The 23,727-nt window shown below is 38.3% G+C and overlaps 1 protein-coding gene across 2 annotated transcripts in view; it reads left to right on the plus strand.

The window, feature by feature from the left end:
• The window catches only part of SULA (NAD(P)-binding Rossmann-fold superfamily protein), a 74,755-nt gene that overhangs the window by 23,336 nt on the left and 27,692 nt on the right, over positions 1-23,727 (plus strand). For both annotated transcript variants that reach the window (XR_013253772.1, XM_077390352.1), the window contains exons 4-8: positions 9,799-9,858; positions 12,890-13,008; positions 17,824-17,868; positions 18,035-18,113; positions 20,224-20,285. Coding sequence is in view for 1 of the 2 variants with exons in the window: in XM_077390352.1 (XP_077246467.1) it covers positions 9,799-9,858; positions 12,890-13,008; positions 17,824-17,868; positions 18,035-18,113; positions 20,224-20,285 (365 nt within the window). In the remaining variant the exon portion in view is untranslated. The remainder of the gene's footprint in view (positions 1-9,798; positions 9,859-12,889; positions 13,009-17,823; positions 17,869-18,034; positions 18,114-20,223; positions 20,286-23,727) is intronic.

The raw sequence follows: 23,727 nt of genomic DNA on the forward strand, positions 1-23,727 counted from the left end.
GAAGCTAAGGTGGGCTGGTCCTTTGAAAGTGGGATCCCCACGACAGGCTATCCGCAGCTTTTGACCCAGTTTGCATAGGTTTGTGAACAGATTTACGTTTAATAATCCCTGGGGCTTTCACAAGCTTGCGTGCGAGTGAGGTCCCCAATTGAGGGATCGAACCTTCCGAAGTATGAAACTAACCTCTCTCTCCGCATTCGCGTGCTTGGGGGCCGCGTCTGAAATAGTCTAATAAAAACCGTCTCCCTTCCGAGCCGTATCTTCCCTATTGACTCCATGAATTAGCGTCGACCTGTCTTTTCAACGTAGAAGCTTGCAGGTTTGGGAGCTGAGTCATCATAGAAAAAACAATCAATCCTCATGATTTGTGTAGGAAGAATGGGTTTGTCAAAACCGGGTGTTCGGAGGTCTTCGTCAGCATGTTACGAGGCTCCAGTCTTCGACGGGTCACCATTACTTGACATAGAAAGGTGAAGGTCTGGGCCAGGCGGGCCTTCAATGAGGTTCTCTGGGGGCGATCCCGTTAGAGGGGCCCGTCTGGACGGGGGAACAAGGGTCCTGGTATTATCTGTGAAGGAAGCGATGCTGAAAATACTCTATGAAAAGCTCGGCTAGCGTCAACATTCGAATAAACTTTTGCATTCTCACTCTTCAAGATTTTTTGAGCCCGTGCCATTGCTCTCTGAAACATCCTCCTCCTCACTGTCACTGCTGGAAATCTGAACCTTATTTGTCTCTAGATATAGGAAATAACGATGTGGAAAACAATACAAGGATTTGATAGTTGTATACTCAAATCTTCCCTACTAACGTTGTTCTAGCTGAACCAGGCTCTCAGCTATACCCGGCACAGCCAGCCCGCCTTTGATAGCTTCCGGGAGTTGAAAATAAGCATAGATCTGGAGATTCCTGAATAGGTCAACCTTTCGAACTGCTGCTGAATCCATGGGCGGGTTAATCAAGGAGGATTTTCTATACAGTCGGACACTAAGAGCAAATCGAAGGGTTCAGAAGGCAATGCTCAATCCCAGTATCTTAAAGCTTGTATCTTCCTTTTTGAAGATAGACATTTCTAGGTTGCACAACCCCTTTAGATCGTTCTATTCGTGCTTGAAAAACGACCCCATCGGTCCGCTCCTTTTAATGGACATTCTTAGCCATCCTCCGACGGTTAACACGTCATAGATCAGATCGTGAACTCTCGTTCAAAGGCATCAGGAAATTTGATTCCACAATAACCTTGGGAAGACGCCTGATGAAAGAAGCACTCAAGCTTTGGAACAGAGAGACTACTGGAATCCTTCGTAGGATTGATTTCTACCCGGACAGATCCCGGTATACCTAGTTGGCCTTCCTGCCAGTGTAGATCAGGGGGGTACTTCTATGAGGTCTGTGGGATGAGAACCCTACACTAGCTGAGATCCTTTCGTTTGCTCCGGGTTCGAGTCCTGGGCAACCCATTACCATACGGAAATTATGAAAAAAATATGTCCTCCTCGGTCAGACTTAGTATCCTTGGTTGGAAAAGGGATTGGATACATTATTGCCACTTCACCAGAAGATCAATGCCATGTCGGAACTGAAATATCTCTGGAGTTTGGGCCGGTAGCGTAAGATCCAATCAGGAACTTTAAGAATATGCCGTTGAGAGAAGGGTTTCCATTGCCTATTCGCCTGAAGGAGTTACAAGAAAGAAAAAACTGCTCCGTTCTAAGCCATGAAAGCACAATACTTTGAGCTTCAAAAGAAAATAAGGAAAGCAGAGCAAGACATGGAACAAGCTAGGAGATGAAAGAAACCGCCACTGGCATTTTCTTTAGTAACCACATGTCTCGAATCGCTAGATCTTTAGAACAAAGGGGGAGCTCACAATAGGCCTGTTGCCAAGCGACGCCCCTCCCCCAACCGGAATCTACTACATACAGGGTTGAGCCTGCTCCCGATACTACCTTTTGAAGTCAGCTTTCAATTGTCTTCGAGTTTTCATTCCCCAATCCACTTATTTGTTCCTTCATATACCTCAATAAATAGAGACAAATGGGAATAACTGAACCACGTCTACAAAATGCGAGTACCATGCATCTGCTTCAAAGCCAACATGATGCTCCTTGGTCAGATGACCAAGATATTGGTTCATGGATCAGTTGATGCGCCGGGATGAACTTCTTCAGTTTCATTCAATCCATAGTGGGTCTATTCTCATCTACTGTATAGTAAGTAAAGTCCAGTCCATCTCTTGTTATGATAGGGGATAGAAATGATGAAGAGGAAGAATAGCTAATGTCGGGTGGTGATAGAAGTGGCTAATAAGAAGTTACCTGCTTGGTAATTTCTCCTCCGACTAGGATAAAAGATCCCATTGAAGCGGCTAATCCCATGCATATTGTATGTACGTCTGGTGGCACAAATTGCATAGTCTCATAAGGCACAAATTGCATAGTATCATAAATAGTTATTCCTGGTATTACCCATCCGTCAGGAGAGTTTATAAACAAATACAAATCCCTGGTATCATCCTCTATACTGAGATATACCATGAGACCAACAAGTTGATTCGAGAGGTCTTTTGATCCCCCTTGTTTTTTTTTAGTCAATTCAATACTTCAGAAGTGATTTAAGCGCCCTCCAATAAACTTCCTTCCTTAACTCTTGACTCTTAAATGGCATCAGTATCACCTTTCTTTTCTTCCAGTCCGGTCCGGATAGGGATAGCTTGTTCCAAACTTCTTACAGTGGAATTTCTTCAGTTCTGTCTTTAACAGTCTTAGTTTCTGGTTAACTCTATATATAGATGAACCTCGAATTTGATCAAATTTTAATAAACTCTAGGTAAAAACTCTTCCTTTTCAGCCCATCACTTTGTAAAGAAAGGTATATTCTTAGCACCTAAGAGTTATATATTAGTAACTGATGATGACGGTGCGTGTTCAATACCTTAATAATACAAAGACGTTTATGAAGGGGAAGATCTAACCAATCAGAGTGAACAAGTTGAGCTCCAATCTTATTATAATTATTAGCAAAAACGGTTCTCCTTTAGTTTCTAAGTGCCAATACTTGAGCTTTGCACATGCGGACAAGATCTACGTTCTAATTCAATGTCCTATGGGAACTGGTTGTTTGAATGCTCAGAACATGGTTGCGTAAGCCTGGCCGCTGCTACACCCCTATCTCATTCTCGACTCGCGTAAATTCTTCTCTGATTTGAGAATCATATGTATCTAGATATCTGACAATCTTATCGGGCTCTAAAGCCCCCTCTCACGCCCTATTAGTAAATGATGATTGCTGGGTATACAAGATAAAGAGAAGGCCTCAAGATGGACAAGGCGGCACTGTCGAGAGATATAAGGCAAGACTTGTGTTGTGGCGCGAGGATTTTGCTCATCAAAGGCAAATCGCATGAGAGGAGATAAATATGATAAATAGACTGTTCTTGCATATCACCGAACTCTTCGCTCCTGACGAACCAATCTAGACAGTAAGCATTGGGCGGGTGATAGGGCAGACGGTCTCTAGGTATCGATCCAAGGGATGGAAGGGTAGAGGCCTTTGGTGTCCCTTCCAGTCAAGAATTGGGGTCTCACAATCACTAGCCAATATGCTTTTTTCTCATGCCTTTCTCCGTTCATGGTTTGATACTCTGCCGTGAGAGAAAAAAGACATATTAGTATACCGACCCCTCCCTTACTCAACAGCCCCTCGTTTAGTACACTTGCTTAAGTAAAGTACACTCCTTTGGTATCGGTTTTCTACAACATTCTTTTAGTCCAAACTGGGAAGAAGGCTTACATATTAGAATACCGACCCCTCCCTTACTCAGCAGCCCCCCTTTCTTTTCGACCGTTTTTGTTAGGCATTGAACCCAGCTTCCAATGTCAACATACGTGAGAGGGGCTATAGTAGGGCCTTCATTTCCAATAGTATGGCGGGGACCATTAGTAAAAAGGTGGCTTAACCACATTTGTGTGCATCTACATCATGGACTAGCAGCAGTCTTTGCCGATGAATCGATTACATTTTGTACCGATTCACTCGTTGGTTCAGAAGATGGATTGGGCTTCATTCCTGGTTCATCGCCCCTACTATTACGATTGCTGAACCGGTGGTTATTGTAATAGTCAAGATCAAATGAGCTTCTAAGATGTGTACACGTGAGAATGCTTGCCCTGGCACGATCCAAATGGAACACACGATTGCTTCAGATTGATGATTTCCTGATTTCATGATTGATTCGGATCCGGATTTCCCATCCCCTTCGATCCTGAGTCTTGGTTAAGAACGATGATGATCTATGTTTCACACGGCGCACGATTCCATGGATAGTTTCATTCAACATCGTGATTGATATACGAGGGGCCCTTACTAATATGGGCATTAATCAACTATGTCGATTTGAGTCTAATGACTAAATGAATCATTGATGATCGCTACGGTTTCATAAGATTGAACCTTTTTTGTTCAACTGAAGTTAAGGAGTTCCAGAGCAGGAGGGAATGGGGTTTCATTCTCGGGACAGCCTCGTCTATGTACTCGGCGCCTCTCCCGATTGCTTGAAGTCGAACTGTGCTAACTGGTGAGTTGATCCGGGTAGCTCAGATCTGGGAATGAAGCAACATCAAAATCGAATGAAGAAATCCTTTGACAAGCATGCCAAAGAGAAGAATTTCAATCCAGGAGACAAGGTCCTACTCTGGCACGTCTTGGATATAGTCGTAGGGGGTCATCCGAAGGCCCTCGGTAATGAAGGGTACCTTTCAAAAGATACAATTCATTATCTTCGATGGTTTAACTAAGGAGCATTGTATTGCTGCCTTCTTGTTTAGCCAGGTAGTGGGACGGTTAATCTGGAAATCGGGTCTGCTTTTCGTTGCTTTGTTTCAGTCCCAGTGTGGTTGATCATACGAAAAGACCAGCTACTACTTACTACACCACTGGGCGGCTCACCTGAATGCCGAGTCTTCCTCCGCTGCCAACTCGACGTCGTCGTAACCATGTCAACGTATTCCTTTCCTTATTTCCATTCCATAATTGAGGAACACCCCCCTTTTTTTAACAAAATAATTTTTTTACGACTCAAAATGAGTTACCAGCCACGTTACAGGAGAATGGAAGGCAGGCAAAAGATGAAAAGCTCATCCCCTATCTAAAAATCGTTAGCGTTAGCGAGTGTCTATCTATTGTGAATCCTCCTGGACCACTGACTTAAGGAATTTTGACCTATCTTCTTTACCTGGTGGATTTGACAAATCATTCCTTTCAAAACGGTTTGGGGCACAGAACGTGAACCGAAAGATCAAAAGACTAAAATCCTCTGGTGACATCTGTGTTTTTGATAAATGGGATGCCAAAAATCTTTTTGAATGGGTTGAGTCCTTTTCAAGTTCTTATTCTTAAGCCAAATCTGGAAATCTTTGATATTACCCCTCGCGTATTTGGTTGCTAAACTACGACGAGAGTTTCGCCTACAAGCAGCATGCGAACTGACTAATGGGGGGGGGGGGGGGGGGGGGGCAATGTTAAGTGACGCCATTGCACGCCCTATGAGTTAGGCTCTGGCGAAGAATATGTGTCAAGGGAGTTTTCTTCCATGCTCCTGAAGATAGGAATCAAACATGAGTTGTCGTGTGCTCATACTCCGCAGCAGAATGGGGTGTCCGAAAGAAAGAATCAATACCTGGTGGAGTCTTGCAGGGCCATACTCCTTTCGTTATGGGCAGTTCCGGGTTACGGGTAGCGAAGGTGCTCGAGAGAAGATAAATAATCTATATAGTTCCGTTCAAGTGCAAGTTCTGTAACTGAAGTGATTCTTTGTTGTATTTCGAGAAAACGTATCTCTTGTTTCTCATTCCCATTACCATAAGAATGAATACTATGGTTCGCTACCTGCGGCAGTGGAGAGATACACCTTCGGAGAGAGATAGAACTAGATAAGGACGTTCACAGAGGTTCCCCTTGGGCAACCGATGCTTTCTTCCTTAACTACTTTTGAATTTAGCCGTTGGGTTCTATTCCAGTATAGATTTCATGTCTTGACTTCCGGCCGGATATTCGTTCTTGCTTGCCAACTTCCTGCTGCTTGAAGTACGCCCGCTCTCCTTGCTAACTGCACTTCGCTAACGTTACAGGGAGAGGTTTGATTCCTAGTCCGGAAGCGCTAGTCGTTCATTCCCTGACGGACCGAATAGGTAATGGGCTGGTTGAATGCTAGAATACATGAGATCTGCTCGGTCATTTCGGTAGATGAAGTAGTGGGAGGTCGTGAAGCTAAGGGGGGTGTTAAGTTGAGAATTTCGAACATTGTAGCATTCTTTTCTAGGTTGGGGTTAGAGGGGGTGTTAAGTTGAGAATTTATAACATTGTAGCATTCTTTTCTAGGTTGGGGTTTGAGTTTCGAAGTTTCTAGAACTCTAATGGTGAATATACACCAAATCAAATCACGCATCGAGCGAGACCATTCTGTTCCATTGTGAATGAGATACGTTCCCTTCCCTTCCCCGAGGAAAGGCTGAACCATGGTGCGGTTCAATAGGAAAGGCTAAAGGATCATATGTGCCTGCTAGGGGCCTACGAGCGACTGGGGAAACTACCCTCCCCCTATCTTATTAGCCGCTTCCGAACCGATGCCGACAAGGGTCTTACGGAAATGAATGACAAACCACTATGGATGTGCCACTTCACCCAGTTCAAAATGTAGTTTACGTTTCTCCCAGCTTGACAACACATAAAGATCCCTTAACACACCTTCTAGCCCACTTCCGGTTTCAGAAGCTGAGGAAAAGTACTCCTTGGCATTGTCGGTCCTCAAGCACTGAACAGAACTACTATACTGAGTACACACCTCATGGTAAAAGGTGCAAAGAGCAGAGAAGATCTCAATATGATCGTTCAACAAAAACAACCAAGTCATATGCGAATAATCATCAATGAATGTGACAAAATATCGGAAACAATATAAGGAGGAGGTTCTACAAGGACTAAGGAAGCAGGATTCTTCTCTGGGAGTGGGAACCGTGATTCTCCGGTTCGTGAATCTGAAACGGGAATCTTCTCGAATCCCCAAACAATGGGAATCCCGATTCGGATCACTGGAAACTCGATTCCCACTTTTGGGAATCACGGTTTATGATTCCCCGGAAACACGATTCCCACTTTTGGGAACCACGGTTTAATATTTTGTGAAACATGATTTTCCGGTGATTCCCCGAAGATTTCCTTAGCGATTCCCAACTCCCCAACGATTCCCGGCGACTCCCCGACGAATCTCCGGTGACTACGGCGACTCTCCTGGACTCTCTGGCGACTTCACTATTCTCGCTTCCGGCCATTCCGGGAGCCTTCGATTCCCACTTTCGATTCCTGTTTCGATTCCCACTTTCGATTCCCGCTCTGGCAACCTTGACAAGGACGCCAAATATCTGAATGGACCAACTCAAAGGGACGAGAAGCTCCACGAACGAGGTTGGGTGGGAAGGACACATGATGGTGTTTACCCAACTCACAGGACTCACAACTTAAGGATGCAACATGACTCTAGAGAAGACTAGATTGGCGCAACTTATTGAAAACGGGATGTCCTAAATGACAGTGCTACTGAAAGGCATCAATTGAGGCATGTAAAGCAACAGTGGCACCGACTGATCAATATAATATAGGCCGTTCACCTCATGATCCGAACCAATCGTCCACACAATCGACAGACCCTGAAAGACACACGAAAAAGGAGAAAAGGTAATTGAACAATGAAGATCCTTAGTCAACTGACTAACAGAAAGTAAATTAATAGGAAAACAAGGAACACATAAGACAGATGATAAGGAAAGTGCAGAAGAAAGAGAGGCGACCCCAACTCCTAAGACAGGAGAGGTGGTCCCATAAGCTAAAGTAACACAAGAAATGAATGAAGAAGGTCGGAAGGTAGAAAGAATACCAGTCACCAATCATATGATGGGAGGCACCTGAATTAATAAGCCACGACTGAGAGGCAGAGACAAAGCCAGAGGGATGGCTACTGAGTGGAGTGAAGGTGACATGATCGGCATGCGCGGTATGAGCAGTGGAGGAAGGATCAGGGCCATCAGATACTGCAACAAAAGCCCGCCCTGATGTTTGAGGGGGGTGCACTCCGGACGAAAATCATAACAAAAGGCAACGGAGTGGACGTCCAGGCCACAATGAGTACAATGGCGATATCGACGGCAACCAGAATATAACTTGTTAGAACCCGGGTAGAACTCACCCTTAAAAGCTAGTCGTTAAGGGGAGGGTGCTCATTCCCTTATTAGCCCATCCACATCTCCACACTTTTCTGATGTGGGATCTTGCTTTTGCATGGAACCCCCAACAATTCCCTCTCCACGTGGAAGCACTGTGGACAATCTCGCCCCTCCACACGACGGCAGCGTGGGAACCACGAGATCTTCTCCTAGGGAACTTCACCGTCCTTGAAAGTACATTGGGGCTACTGAGATCTTCCCCTAGGGACTTTTTCCTATCCTTGGAGGCAACATCGGGGTTACCACGCCCTAGCTCTGATACCACTTGTTTAAGTAACATGGTCTCTATAGTAGAACGAGAAATGAGGGAGAAGATGAGTCTCCTTAGGAGAGCTCCCATGTAATATGACATATATATACATGTGCAAATAGGGTTCCATGAACAAAGACCAAAATACCCTCTAACATAAACCACTTACGAACTTATTTACAAAGTTTCCATTAGAGCCTTCCCTGATGGGCCCCATCCTAAATATGCACAAGAAACATAAGAGTTACGCAAAATGACTTGCGCTGATGATTCAGTACATGCCACTTTTCACATTAATTCATATGAGTACGTCTACATGATTCATATATTATATTTCACATTCAATTCATATAGATGTAAACATGTAATATATACTGATATAGTATACCACTAATACACTTACGATCATGGTTTCGGTAGGGGTTTCAGTTTCGGTATTGGTTTTGGTATCGGTTTCGGTGAGGAGGGAAATGAAAATGTTTCAATTGTTACGTGTCGGTTTCCGTGTAAATTTAAAACCATGCTCAAATCCTTTGATTTTGGCTCCATTAGAGAATAATAAAGGAATGGAAATAATTGTAGGGAATATTTGACTATCTACCCTTAAACAAAGTTTGTTATACCCAAATGCACTTCAGGAAATTATAAATTGCATTATTTCCTGTCATCATTGATACTTCTGTAATCCCTAGTATACTTATATCCTATTAAGTGTAAATACACAAATGCACTCCAGGAAATTATATATTGCATTATTGCCAGTCATCAATGATACTTCTGTAATACCTAGTATACTAATATCCTATTCAGTCATCAATGATAATTCTGTAATGCCTAGTATACTTCTATCTATAACGTGTAAACACATCACACGAATAGAGATACACCATAGCAGCACCTTATTGCAGCTTTTATCATTTGGGTTGATGATATGTTGAGGCTTTGTTTCCTCTAGTTTAAATAAAGTTGACTAGTTTTAGTATTTAGAGTTTGAACTTTCTTTTCCTCAATAATTAGTTGAAACTAGCATAAATTATCTGGTTCTTTGAGCAAGTTTTTTAGTCGTAATGCTGTTTTTACAGTGGTTGAGTTGGGAACATTTTCTAATAGTTATTACTTTTCTCATGCTCATGAGGTTATTTTTTTAATTTGGCTTTTGGCTAATTCTTGAATTTGTTACATCTTTTTTTTTAATCATTTAGTTTTTCAATTTCTCTATGACGTAGATAAATACTAGCTTATATGACATTACATTTTTCATTTCAAATGCAGAGAAACATAGTGTTCATGTTTTGACACGTTCTAGATCAAAAGCACAATTAGTTTTTCCTGGTAAGAAGGTAATGATTATTTTAAATATTTTAGGCTTTGGGATGTTAAATATGCATTATCTAATCTTTTTCAAAGCTTTATTTTTTTTTACTTTGGGAAAACATTGAATATGATACCAGTTTGATAAAGTACCTAAACTACAGTTTTTATCTTTTCATCAGAAATGATTTTTAATAATATCTAGCTGTCTCTGCCTTTATATAATCAAAATTTAGCGCATTGTACTAATTTATTTCTTTCTTGGATTGACAAGGAGAAAGTTATTCTTTCTGTTGCTTCATAAAAGATTTTTACACTAGTGGTGGTCATATAACATTGCTTCTCTACGATTTCCTTTTGAAAAACTGGACGTATATAAGATAATTGGCTTACTTATATCCTAAAAGTTAGCTCCATGGATTTAAATGTCGGTTTCGGCCACAACTGAAACAGAAATTTCGGCTGAAATCATGTAAAATTCGGAAAAACAATTTCGGTATTTTACAAATTTTCGGTTGAAATTTGCCGAAATTTCAGAAATTTCAGTGGAAATCTTGTAAATTTCGGCGAAATTTCACCAAAATCCTTTAAACAATCGATTTAATGTACTTTCGTTGTCGGTTTGGACCGAAACTGAAATATTTCAGCCGAAATTTCAGATTTCGGCAAAATTTAAAACCATGGTTAGCACATTGATCTATTGGCATCCCCATCTCTTTAGGAAAGAAGTCTAGGGACCAGTATAAGATATGTTAAACAACCAGTTACTCCACAAGCTTAAGCTGTTTGAGAAAGGCGTTATTTATCTTTTATACTTTAACACTCCCCCGCACGTGTGGCCCACTTAGAAAACATGTGGCACATATGGTCCCACTTTGGGCCGACCATCACATGTGGATTTTTGCTATCTGGGAGGTTTGAACACGAGACCTTTAGCTCTGATATCATGTTAAATAACCAGTTACTCCACAGGCTTAAGCTGTTGGAGAAAGGTGTTATTTATCTTTTATACTTTAACAAGATAAAAATTCAAAGTTTCAACTGTTATGTTCAATGCGGGCGAGGCTTTCCTCGTCTCCTTGTATATAGTTGTCTCCAGTAATCTTAGGATGACAATGAACTTCTTATTTAGCGTTTTTTGAACAAAATATTATTATACTGAAAAAATGATGGGGATGTAATGATATATGGAGCTTCAAGACCTTAATGTGCACCTTGCCCATGTAGAGACCCTGAATAGTACACTCTGATACCCCACTTATAGGAGACCCTAAATATAATGTTCTAAATTCTAATACCAATGTGATGTCCGACAATAAGAAACATCAGCCCAGGAACCGTAAATAAATGCCTATCAAAGTATCAATAATTAAATGATGTATGACAACCATAAAAAAATATTTGATAATAGTATTAGAAGCCCGACAACTCTTAACATAAATAATATGATACACAATTGAAGTGAATAATGTGAACAATTAATAATCACCCTTCTTAATGGTTCAAAGGAAAAATTCCAAAAATAATTGAACCCATGGATGAATTTCGAGAATTAATAAACACAATAACAATCAGTTCCACACTGTCTATAATTACAACTAGACAAATGATAAGAAGAAATACTACTTTATATAATAAATAACCAAAAAACTAACACAACGAGATCTCTCAAAGAACATAAAAAATGTTGCCCTAAAATCCAGCATGGAAGAAGATTACTCCTTTGATGAAGGGTGAATCAATAACAACTCCAAGAAAATGTCCAGAAACAATATAAATTTCTGCATTCTTTCAACACAGAGAGGATGCGTGGGCTCTGAGCAACAAAAGTACGTCAACTGGTAAAAAAAATGAAACGGTTGGGATCTCACCTGTGCGAGGATGCACACTGCAGCAAACCCAGATCTAAATAGGAATATACTGCTACGAGATGGAAGTTTTACCACACTATTCAAAAGATAATGCCATTTTTGTGTTTTCCCCTTTATATAACAACTCAAAATGACCCCAATTACCCATAATTAAATGTCTAAATTGGTCACACTGATTACCGTAACACCGAATGAGTTGGGAAACAAATAAACTAACGGCAACATGCTAATTAATGTCAAACTTAAAAACAAAAATGTAAAACTACCAATTGGCCATGGTGTCCCACTTATCATCTCCACGATCAAATTTAGTGATATGATAATCCACTTTAGGGTGTAGGAATGATCTGTAAGAAAATTCTGCCATCCCCATGAATGTTTGGAACGACATCGGATTGAAAACATGAGGGAAGTCGTATGATTTGGTTTCCTGACAATTTGGGGGAAATGTGGCTGTCTATTTTCAGATGGTCGACCATTTTCTATCACATAGCAATCCCTCGTCTTTATCTTTGGACATTCCTTCTCCATATTTAGGGATTTCGTAGCTCCATCTTAGGTTGTTGGCCTCATCAAAAATCTTAATCCAGAAAAGCGTGGATGAAATCAAGATTGTGTGCTACTGGTAAAATGTTTGTTTGCTTAAAATTTGTGTCTAACAAGTTCCATCCTTCCAAGTCTTTTACCGCTTGTCAGAAGTATATACCTCCAATTGAATTAAGGCCAGTAGTTGGACTTCACACAAGTAAATTTGTTGATAAATGTTTGGTGTTGATTGCTTTGATTTGATTAAAACCTGTTCTTTAGTGCAACAATATTAACATCTGTTTTAGTATCTTCTATTTTTACTCGTTCTTATTTTATCTGCTAATAAAATTTAGTCATACTCAAGTAGATGCCATTTCCACATACTTTGTTTTTCTAATCTAATGTAAAATTGTTGGACTTGTTCGCTGTATACTATCTGCCGTGCTTTTGTTTTACATTTTATACATTTTTTTATATTTTTCTTGAATCCATAAAATTTATGATTTCCACATTTTCGAACAACTATTCTCCAATGAAGCTTGGCATAAATAAGATTTGCACTTTTGGAATTTATCTATTCTGATTATGTTTTAGGCTTTTCTAATATTTGAAAATTCCATTTGCCCTAATCCGATTGCCTGGTACTTGCATAGTCAATGACTTTCCTGGAATTATAATCGCGGAGGAACCAGAGTGGAAAAACTGCATCCAAGGTTCAAATGCTGTTGTGAACCTGGCTGGGATGCCCATAAGTACGAGATGGTCTTCTGAGGTTAGTAGTAAAATTCTTCACATCATGTCATTCTTTTATTAAATGTTTCTGAATGAGGCTATTCATTCTCTGATTTTTTATACCATAGGATATCTCTCTTGGGTTTCGTTCTTCTCTCTACACTTCTTCTTCTAGTGTTATTTTTTTACCTGCCTAGTTTCTTTTTTTTATGACATAGGGTATCCCCACCCCAATTTTTAGGGCGGACTAGGCGTGCCTAGTTTCTTTCTCTTCTAGCCTTTTTATTTCAGAAAATATTAATGATTGACACTTTGTGTTTCCCTACACATGCTGTGCATGGTGTTTCTTCCCAACACAAGAATATATTGTCGATTATTAGGGTGAGTTCATATTTATGATCATCTCTGACATGGTGTGTTTTCATGTTTTTATTATGGACTTTGTGTAATGCCTATTTCCTACAATTACAGCAAGAAATGTACAATCACATACTTTTGATACATGCAAATGATGAAAATTTAAGATGAAACAGTAGGAAATGCTCAAATAAGCACAAATACACACTTAGGAACCATCACGTAAGCAAGACAACTATCCGAAGTGGTTTAACAAGATCAAATACCGAATGACATGCATTGTCGCGCTTGTTTGGAATAGTAATATCCTTTCTAAACTGAAAATGTATACAACGCCATATCATATCCTTTAAATAGATACAAAATGTAGCAAAAAGACAATTCATTCATTAATTTCATAAAGATCATAAAATATAATTTTTTAAAAAGATCAGATAATATAATGAAGAATACACTATAATGATTGAATTTTTATCAATAAAAAATGATAAAAATTTAATGATTTTCTAACAAAAACAACTAAATAATTAATTTTTGATTGATAAAAATTCTAACTCCATTAATCGGTAGATCAGGCAAGCATAACTCACATAAAAAATAGAAACTAGGATGCATATAGAGCTTTTTCGAAAATATAATTCTTCCTAATTTTTGAAGGATTTTCATAAAAATAAATAAAGTAATTACTTTTTAAAATGAAAAAGAAATCGGACTTCGTCAATTGGTAGATTGGGCGAGAAGCTATGTCACAAATATCTCCGATATTTTCAAAATATAGTGTTTGCGAGATTTTGATAAAACGACAAAACCCCGAACTAATCATGAGATTTTATTAATTTAGCAATATTTTTGTTTTTATCATAAAATATCCCGATAATATCACGATATTATCCCGATATTTTTACGATTTTTTTATTTTATATTTTTTTCTTATATTTAATATTTTTATATATTTTTTTACATTTTATTTCCAGATATAAACCCGAAACAAATAATAAAAATTAATATATCCCGAGATTTTCCCTTGTCGAGAAATTCCCGAGAACGACATTTGTGACATAGGTGAGAAGAACTCACGTATAATAAAATTAGAAGCTAGCATGCATATATGATTAGTTTTCATTCAAAAATATACTTTTACCCAATTTTTAAAGACATAAATCCATAAAAAATAAAAATCTATGCGCTACTTCATAAAATTAGAAGATAACATACATATATGATTAGGTTTTACCTATGAAATTTGGTATGCATTGAATTATCAGACATACATGACAACACGTCACTGCATATTCGATGTTGTTAAACCATTATGTGTTGCTTATTTGATGGTTTTGAGCATGTATTTGTGCTTATTCTAGCACTTGAAAGTTTATTTAAATGTCCATTATTTGCATATGTTTCCATATGTTTTCTTAATGTTACAGGATATCTAGTGAAATTTCTGTCTGAAACTGACACGTTTCCATTTCCATCATGATCAAAAGTCAAAACGCATACCGGAGCCGAGACATGAAACTCTCCCAGATAAGTGACTAACATATTTACGTATAGGTCTCTAATAAGTGACAAACATTAGTACAACTAACTGCCTTCAATGAAAAAGCTAAACATAAACGATTTAACATAATACGGCAATGTATGAGACTAATAGTGGGACCCATCACAACGAAATAAGCCCCAACCACATAGTTTGATACATAGTTGGCGGAAACTCCTTGGGCGGGTGGGAAACGCGTTTCCCCTAAAACGCGTTTCTCGTGGATGGGAAACTCATTTCCCCTAAAACATGGGAAACGCGTTTCGGAAACGTTTCCGAAATATGATAAAAAATTGGAGAAATGTTTCCGAAATGCATAGGAACATATGAGAAACTTATGTAAATCATGTGTGAAACGCACGATAAACATATGCAACACTCGTAGAAAAAGCACGTGAAACATGTAGGAAACATATGTGGAACTTACGAAAATCATTTTGGAAAAACCACATCAAAAATTGTGGAATAGATATTAAACTAGAAATCAATAGCATATATTGTGAAAAAAATAAAAATAAGAAAATTCAAATAGAAATTTGAAATTAACAAAATTTAAATCTACAAAACCACATATTTCGTGTTTTCATTGTGTTTCATGTGTGTTTTTTCTATCGTTTCTGAAAGGCTTCTAATGTGTTTCCAAAGATGTTTCTCGTACAATTTTCTATTGTCTTCTCGTTTCTTGTTTCCCCTAATGTTTTTTTTCAAGCGTTTCACGTTTCCGTTTCACGTTTCTTTTCTTGAATTCGTTTCCCACGCTGGTAACTATGGTTTGATATACCTAATCAAACTCTTACAATAAGAGGCTACAGAAAAAATTCTTCATCCAACACACATCATGTGGTATGACTAGATTTAGTATGTGTTGTTGATATTATAGTCAGTGGAATTGATAGCCGTGAGATTCTAAAGTTTAAAGATGGTCTAAAAGAAAACTTTAATATGAAGGATCTTAGAGAATGACACTATTTCCTTGGTGTAGAGATAACTGAACCAAGGAAGGAATGATTCTAATGCAAAAGAAGTATCATACTCTTATTAGATTCCAAATAACTCTAAACCGATTAGCAAACCAACAGTTTACAAAGATCCTGTTACCTATTGGAGTATGGTTGGACACAACAATATCTCACTAAACTTGGTATTGCAAGTATGATAAAGCAGGCAATATCAGTTTTTACATGATCGCAAAGAACACCTACAAGATGTAAAGAGGATCATGAGGTACATCAAGGGAACTTATGATTATGGATTGTTTTATGGAGCTAGTAGGAATAGTTAGAAGGATATTCTAATGCTGGTGGAGCTGGTGATCCTGATAAGATCAATGACTGTGTTCTATGTCATGGTGAACAACTGCCTAGTATCATGTAGTAAAAAGCGAAGAACAGTTGCAAGATCCAGTACTGAAGTAGAGTATCATCCTATTCATGGTTTTAAATTTCAGCCGAAATCTCAAAATTTGGGATTTTGGATGGGACTGACACCGAAATCACATAAATTCGAAATTTTGGCCATAATCCAAAATTTTCGGCCAAAACCTCGGGAAAAATGTAAATTTAAAAAAAATTTCTACTGAAATTTACTTTCCCCCCCAAAAGTTAGGTCAAAATTACCGAAATTTCAGCGTAATAATGAAATTAATTTATTTTTTACTGAATTTCAGCCGAAATTTCAGTTTCGGTCATTTTTTTAACGAATTTCGGCCGAAATTTCGTAATTTTAAACCTTGGTCCTATGACATAGTAGAATTCACATGGGGTTGACACCTTTTTCCTGAGCTTCGCATTGATTATGTATGTCACATCCTCTACTGTGATACGTTAAACTATCTTAGAACCCATATTTTTATGAGGGGGCCAAACATAGAGGTTGACTATCATTTAATTTTGAAGAAAGTAGAAAGTGGTGAGATTCTTCTTTATTATATGTTGAGTCACGATCAAGTTGCAGACATTCTTACAAAGGTTCTCACTAAGGTCATCATGTCCATCTTGTTGAAAAGCTGATCATGTTCATGAGAACATATCATCTTGAGGGGGAGTATTAAAAATAGGTCGATATACATCTTACATAAGCTATGTCCATTTCCTTTATTAAGGGTATTTTAGTCTTTTCTTGCACATATAAGATTATGTAAACTAAGCAACAATTAATGAGGAAGATCGACACTTCCCATGAATTGTGTACTCTCGCTACATTCCTCTCTGTTATCTTCTTGTTTTTTTTTTTTTAATGGTGAATATCATTAATATAAATGTAATCATCCAAAAAAAAAAAATTCATTAACATAAACGTACAAGACCGAGAAGGTCAGTACAGAAAATACAAGAAAAATAAAAACAATGACAAAGAAACAACTCAAGGTGGCAAAAAGTCGAACTGCTCCAATCTCCCACTGAAGACCCCATCATTGGCTAGCCTATCCGCTACATCGTTCGTAGACCTCTATACGTGACAGGCTTTAATAGCAACTCCCCCATCCCTATCTTGTATTTCACCGAAGAAAGCCACAAACCTGCATGATCTTGAGTGTATACCATTGATCCATCTTATCACATTCAATTAATCTCCTTCTATTTCCACCTTTTCCAGGTCTACATTCCTTAGGAGCTTGAGACCATGGTGAAGGGCCCATTCTCCTCTCTTTCATCTTCTAGTTTTACATGTAATGAAAATCATATTTATAGTATCAATTATGCTAATTACAGTATAGCTAAGTAAAAAGCAAAAAAAATGTGACCAGCATATTTTCAGAGAAAGAAAATTACGGAAGATCATATTTACAATGCAGGAGTTATAATTATCTTTAACAGGTCTGATGTCTGATTGTGAATCTGGATCATCATGTGTATATATTTTGTTTCATATTTACCCCTTTATGCTTTAATTCTTCGTTTTTGAATGTTTCTGGTTTTTTCAATGGACAATAGTATAAAGTTATTCATTATCCTGCAGATCAAGAGAGAGATAAAGCAAAGCAGGATCAATGTCACCTCAAAGGTTACTTTTCTTTATTAGAAATTCTGCATTTCACAAGCCTGTAATTTCTTTTGTGGTTTTGTTTTGCAAATTGATTACTGGAAAAAGTAGCGATGAGAATCTGCAGTGTGTCTTTGTTTTTTTTTCTTCTAGTTATTCTCTTAATTACTGCAACTGACATGTGAAGGTTGTAGATATCATAAACCAGTCAGGAGATGATGTTCGGCCTACAGTTTTGGTCAGCGCAACAGCCATTGGTTACTACGGTTTGTGTTAAACACTCTGTTCTGTGTTCTTTATTTGACTGTTGGAATTAATCATACAATTAACCATTTTGTCTGATTAACATGTACACCGAGTAAATATGCTCACATGAAGAGTTATATATATTATTGACTCTAAATGTGACCTATATATATATATAATATATAGCAGAAGAGAAAAGGAGAGAATTATTTGAATTTCTCCCAAAATTCTAATAGCACGTCACTTTTTTTGACTTTTTTTAACAAAGGCACCCATTAAACCCACATATTTTCAATCCTACCCCCTTCTTTATGTTTTGTAACAAAGGCACCCATTAAAGCCACATAATTTCAATCCTACCCCCCTGTATTTTAAGGTAGTGTGTAGGTAACTTACCTACACAAGTGTGTAGGAAATGTTCTCTCATATATATATATATATATATATATATATATATATATATATATATATATATGAATTTGCTAAGCTCTATCACAAAAGGCTTTTCGCAGCTGGTCTGTCGCACTTCAGATCAACCACCTCGTGAATGGAGACAACAGCCTTTGTCTTCATTCACGAGGTGGCTTGTCTCACGTGAGACAGACCAGCCGCGAAAAGCTTTTGTGATGGACGCTAGCAATTCCCATATATATATATATATATATATATATATATATATATATATATATATATAGAGAGAGAGAGAGAGAGAGAGAGAGATAGAGAGCGCTAAATTGAAGGACACCCTAGCTAAAACTAGCTACAAGGGTCCTCCCCTTAGAAGCACGAAGCGCTTACAGGGGTGGAGGCGGGGGCGGGGGTGGGGAAGCGTGGGGTCTAGAAGAGTCTAAGTTTGGGAGCATCATGGGAGCGTGTATGTAATATTTTCTTTATGTATCTTTCAAAATTCAAGTACATTAAAAAATATTAGTTTCTAACCATTTTCGTATGTATCTTTCAAAGTACATAAAAAGTAGTAATTTCTAACCACATCCTCGTGCCTTCTGAAGATGCAAAGCTTTTGTGCTTGCTCCAATGAAGTGCTATGAAGAGTTGGAGGAGTTTGATGCAAGGAAGTTGGTGATGGTGGGACTTATGGAGTCATAGAAGCAACGCTAGTATCGTCATTGGAGCGGTTCCCGTCTCTTTGGGGTCGTGCTCCTTGGAAGCTCCTTCCTAAGGAGCGCTGAATCGAGGTTCCGAGGTGGGAGCAGCACCTCAAGGGAAGAATCCTGCTTCTAAGGTCCTCCCATTGGAAATCTAACCAAAGTTCACTTATAATGGCACAAAAATATAAAATTAAAGGAATAATAAATGCACTTTGTTGAGATGGTCTAGTGGGGGCGCCCTTGTAGCTGATTTTTTGCAAGGGATCCCTTCAGTTTAGCATTCCTAATACACATACATACTGTGTTTGGATGCTTTTTGCACTAAGTCGAGAATGTGGTTTGCTTCACAACATTTTTATTTGGTATTTTTTGTGTCAAGTAGAAAATAACTTTTAGAAGGTATTCTAAAATGAGACTAGATCAATGTTATGCTCCATCACTGTTCTTTCTAACAGACTTGGATTCGTGCCCTGTGAGCTGGTAATTTGTTATCCTAAAATTACAAATAATGTAATAAATTAGTAATAATAATAAAAGTATGCTGATGATATATACACAGATAACTAATGGCATTGAAGATCTCATCTTTCTTTCCTACAAATAAATCCAAACCGCTAGAATCTTGGTTGGAAATTACTTTGGCCCTGTTATGAAAACCGATTGTGAGTGCTAAACTGATTATTGGACTCAAATTTAAATGTAATTTTGAGCCCAGTAATCGGTTTGGTACTCACAATCTGTTCTTATAATCTTAAGCGAACAGGGCCTTAGTTGTTTCTTCCGATAGATATTCGGAGTGTTTACATGATAGCATGCTATCTGGAAAATCCAGCTAATAGGATTTTCACGAGAATATATATTATAGCTACTGCCTTGACTTACCCAGGCTCCATTTTTAATCAGATTCTCATTTGAAAGATACGCAATGCAATTCCACAAATGCACATTCTCCAGGAGCCTGCAAAGCGTTGAGTTTATCCTTTTTGTTATTCATTCTTTTTTGTCTCTTGAACACCTTCAGGCACTAGTGAAACTCAAGTATTTGATGAGCAAAGTCCTTCAGGCAATGACTACTTATCAGAGGTACGAAATCATCCTCAATTGTGGTCACAACATTTTTCGTAGTTGGTACATAACTGTTTGCTTAGGGTTAAATTAGGGAACCTATTTCTTTGAGGCTTGTGCACAGTACCGTAATTTCAGTCTGTAGTTTTCAGTTATTTTTTTATATCCTGACTAATTATTAGCAGTGTTAGCAAGCTAATTACAAGCTACTTCCACATGCATGGAGTAGCATTAAATGTATAGCGCAATCTAGTAATATGTCATTCCACATTCTTTCCTGCTATTATATACCTATCCAGTCGCATAATTTGTTCTTCGTGTGAACTAGTTAAGACTTAGTTAATATTACTTAACTCAATGTGAGTATTAAAACCTCTCTTAGAACTATAAGAGGTGACTAATAATGTTCTAGCAAAGGAAGAACTGCTGAATTGATTGTATCGATAGATCATGGGTCATCGTATTCCCTATAATTTTTTGTTATTTTACATTTGTTTCTTAAAATTATTTATTTTACTTTTTATGTATGAGTGCCACTTTCTAATCTTATCTCTTAAGGAATATCTTGCTAAGCATGCAGCCATTTGCACCAATGGGAGATTTCTACTCCACGGTTTTGTTGTCATCTTAAGACCTTTGTATTTTCTCTAGAAGTGGGGATTCAAGGATTATGTAACCAACGAATGATTTTCGATCCAAAATTCCAAATATTAGACCAGATTAAAAATGTACCTTATTACTTGGGGTATTGCAAACACCCCATTTTGTCAAGACAGGACTAATGATAGGTTGCTGCGATGACGGATTCTATGATGAGTCCGAAAGCTTCTTTGGTCTTTCTCTTGATATCTCTCAGTATTTCTCCAGGTTTATCCAAGACACAAAGTTACCCAAACCATCCGAACAATCCAGGCATCCAATACCCTAGACAATTTGTAACTTAACCCACATCCAGAACCATCCGAGTTTTACCAAAACCTTCCAAAAGAGCCCTAAAATGGTCAAACAAAGGCCCCAAGGATAAAGCTTGATAAGTCGGCACCCGCTTTTTACAGCAAACACAACATCCTGAAGATCCAAACACCAAAATTCAGCAAAAGCTCTACCGGAAGCCATTTCTGGGAACCGAAACCACCTTTCGGTCACAAAAAACCACCTGTTGGAAGCCGGATACCACTTTTGCTACCAGGAACAACCTTCCTAAAGCCAGAGTTCACTTCCTAAACAACCCTCAAATTAGCACAAAAAACTGGGAACCCGGTACCAACTTCCAGGGACCCGGAAACCACTTTTGGTCACTGGAAACCACTTTTGGTCACTGGAAACCACTTTCTGGGAACCAGAAACCACCCTCGGTTACCAAGAAATACTCCTTAGGAACCAAAGATCACATTTGGCTGTTAGAAAGGTTGTAAAACCCCGAGCAAAATCGCTACACGTAGTGGAAGAATAAACCGTGTAGAACAAAATTTTTGCTCTAACCCAGGATTCCTAGGGACTAATTGATTTTATTTTGATTTAATAAACACAAATATAAATACCTTTATGTAGAAAAGAACTCGTCCGCTTGATCTACTTCTCAAAAATTCGCCGGCGATCTAATTGGTGCGAAACCGCAAGTTGAATCTAAGGATTCCTTTTGTTGCGCAAAGGTTCTTGTGTACAATTCTTTGTTCACTTTATAATTTAATCTAAATCAGATTATAATATGGGAATATGTATTTAGATCAATGGAGCTTGGTTAGATGTTTGTCTTTGACTTAGAAAAGACAAAACTAGTTGATGGAATTGAAGGAGAAGAACAGAAAGATTTGGGGTGCCTCTACCAATTTTTAGCACATGGAATTATGGAAGAGTTGTAGAAAACTCCAGCAATATGTCTTGTATTTATAGAGTTTTCAATTTCCATATGCACAATCCAAAGTTTCTAGAGAAATCCCAAAAACTATGGAATCTAGCCACAATTGGAAGCTCCAATTGGGAAGCAAGCAACCCCACATATGGAAACCCACATGGGACGTCCCCCAAGGGGATTGCTTGCTGCCCATGCAACCCTTGGTTGCCCCATGTGGTTCCAAAGTTTCCAATTTTGTTTGTTCATTCTTTCGCTCTCTCTCTGTTTCCAATTTCATCACATGTGTTGCTTTAATTTGGAAAAACAAATCAAGCTATAATATTCTAAATATTATTTGAATTCCAAATTGATAATGGCACACCACATAGAGCATGTGGCCATGGGTCCAACCCAAATTCGTCCTATGTGGTCCAGTTATCCAATTCAAATTCCCATTGCATTTCATATTTAATTCTCAATTAAATTAATGCAATCCAATCCTAACCAATAGGATAAAAGCTCCAATATAATTTATGATATTCCCAAAATACCTTTATGGTTAATACTTATCCATTTTGGTATTTCTAATGTCTCCCATAGTGCATATACACTATATACATTGTTTATATCCTTCAATGCATCCAATGCCACGAAACTAGTTCGTGTGAGCAACCAAATAAATGCGGGACTTCTATCCAATATATTATAATAGGTCAATCGAGTAGTAAGTGGGATCGTAGCAGGGATTTAACGGTAGATCCTGCAGAACCCACAAGTGGGCTCTACTGCGATTATTGCTCCGTAGCTAATGCTACAATTGCATTGAGTCAGTGGCCTCCATCGCGATGTAACCCCGAAGATAACCGTCAAATCATCATACCCCTAGTCATATCAAATGTGCAAGTCCTTTCTCCAAGTCCACATCTACCGAGTTGAGTCCTACGGGGGGTGAACATCAACTACCCCCTGGGCTCACTCATGGTCATGGTTTAAAATTTCGGTTTCGGTAACCGTTTCGGACCCCATCGAAAACCGAAATTTCGGTCTGAAATTTGGTAATTTGGTTCGAAATTTCGGTCCGAAATTGCACTTTTTAAAATAAATAAATAATGGCATTTAAATGAAATTTCGGACCGAAATTACCGAAATTTCGGATTTCGGTAAATGGCGAAAAATGAAATTTCGGAAAATTTCGGTTTCGGTCCCTACCGAAATCCAAAATTTCAGATTTCGGTCGAAATTTAAAACCAAGCTCATGGTATACCTTTCAGTCAAGCAGTGTCGGCCCACAAATGCATTTGCTAATACCATTTAAAAACTTATTTTGTGAAATCCTTTTTCATAAACACTTTATCAAATCCACTCGCAAATGCATTTGCTAATACCATTTAAAAACTTATTTTGTGAAATCCTTTTTCATAAACACTTTATCAAATCCACCTCGCCAGGTATTTTTCTAGGCCTACTGCTCTGACTAAAACTGTAGATGTTATCCTATTAAATAGGTGGAGAATTCTATTCAGGTATGATTATTGACTTCGAAGGTGTGTCCAACACTCCAGTACTACCCTTTGTTGACTCCAAGAGAATCATGGTTAGTTAGACAAAAAACGAGAGACTCTCCAA

This window comes from Tasmannia lanceolata, unplaced genomic scaffold (assembly GCF_043159265.1).
Source record: "Tasmannia lanceolata isolate RefF3 unplaced genomic scaffold, GAP_Taslan_0.1 ptg000011l, whole genome shotgun sequence".
Classification (NCBI taxonomy): domain Eukaryota; kingdom Viridiplantae; phylum Streptophyta; class Magnoliopsida; order Canellales; family Winteraceae; genus Tasmannia; species Tasmannia lanceolata.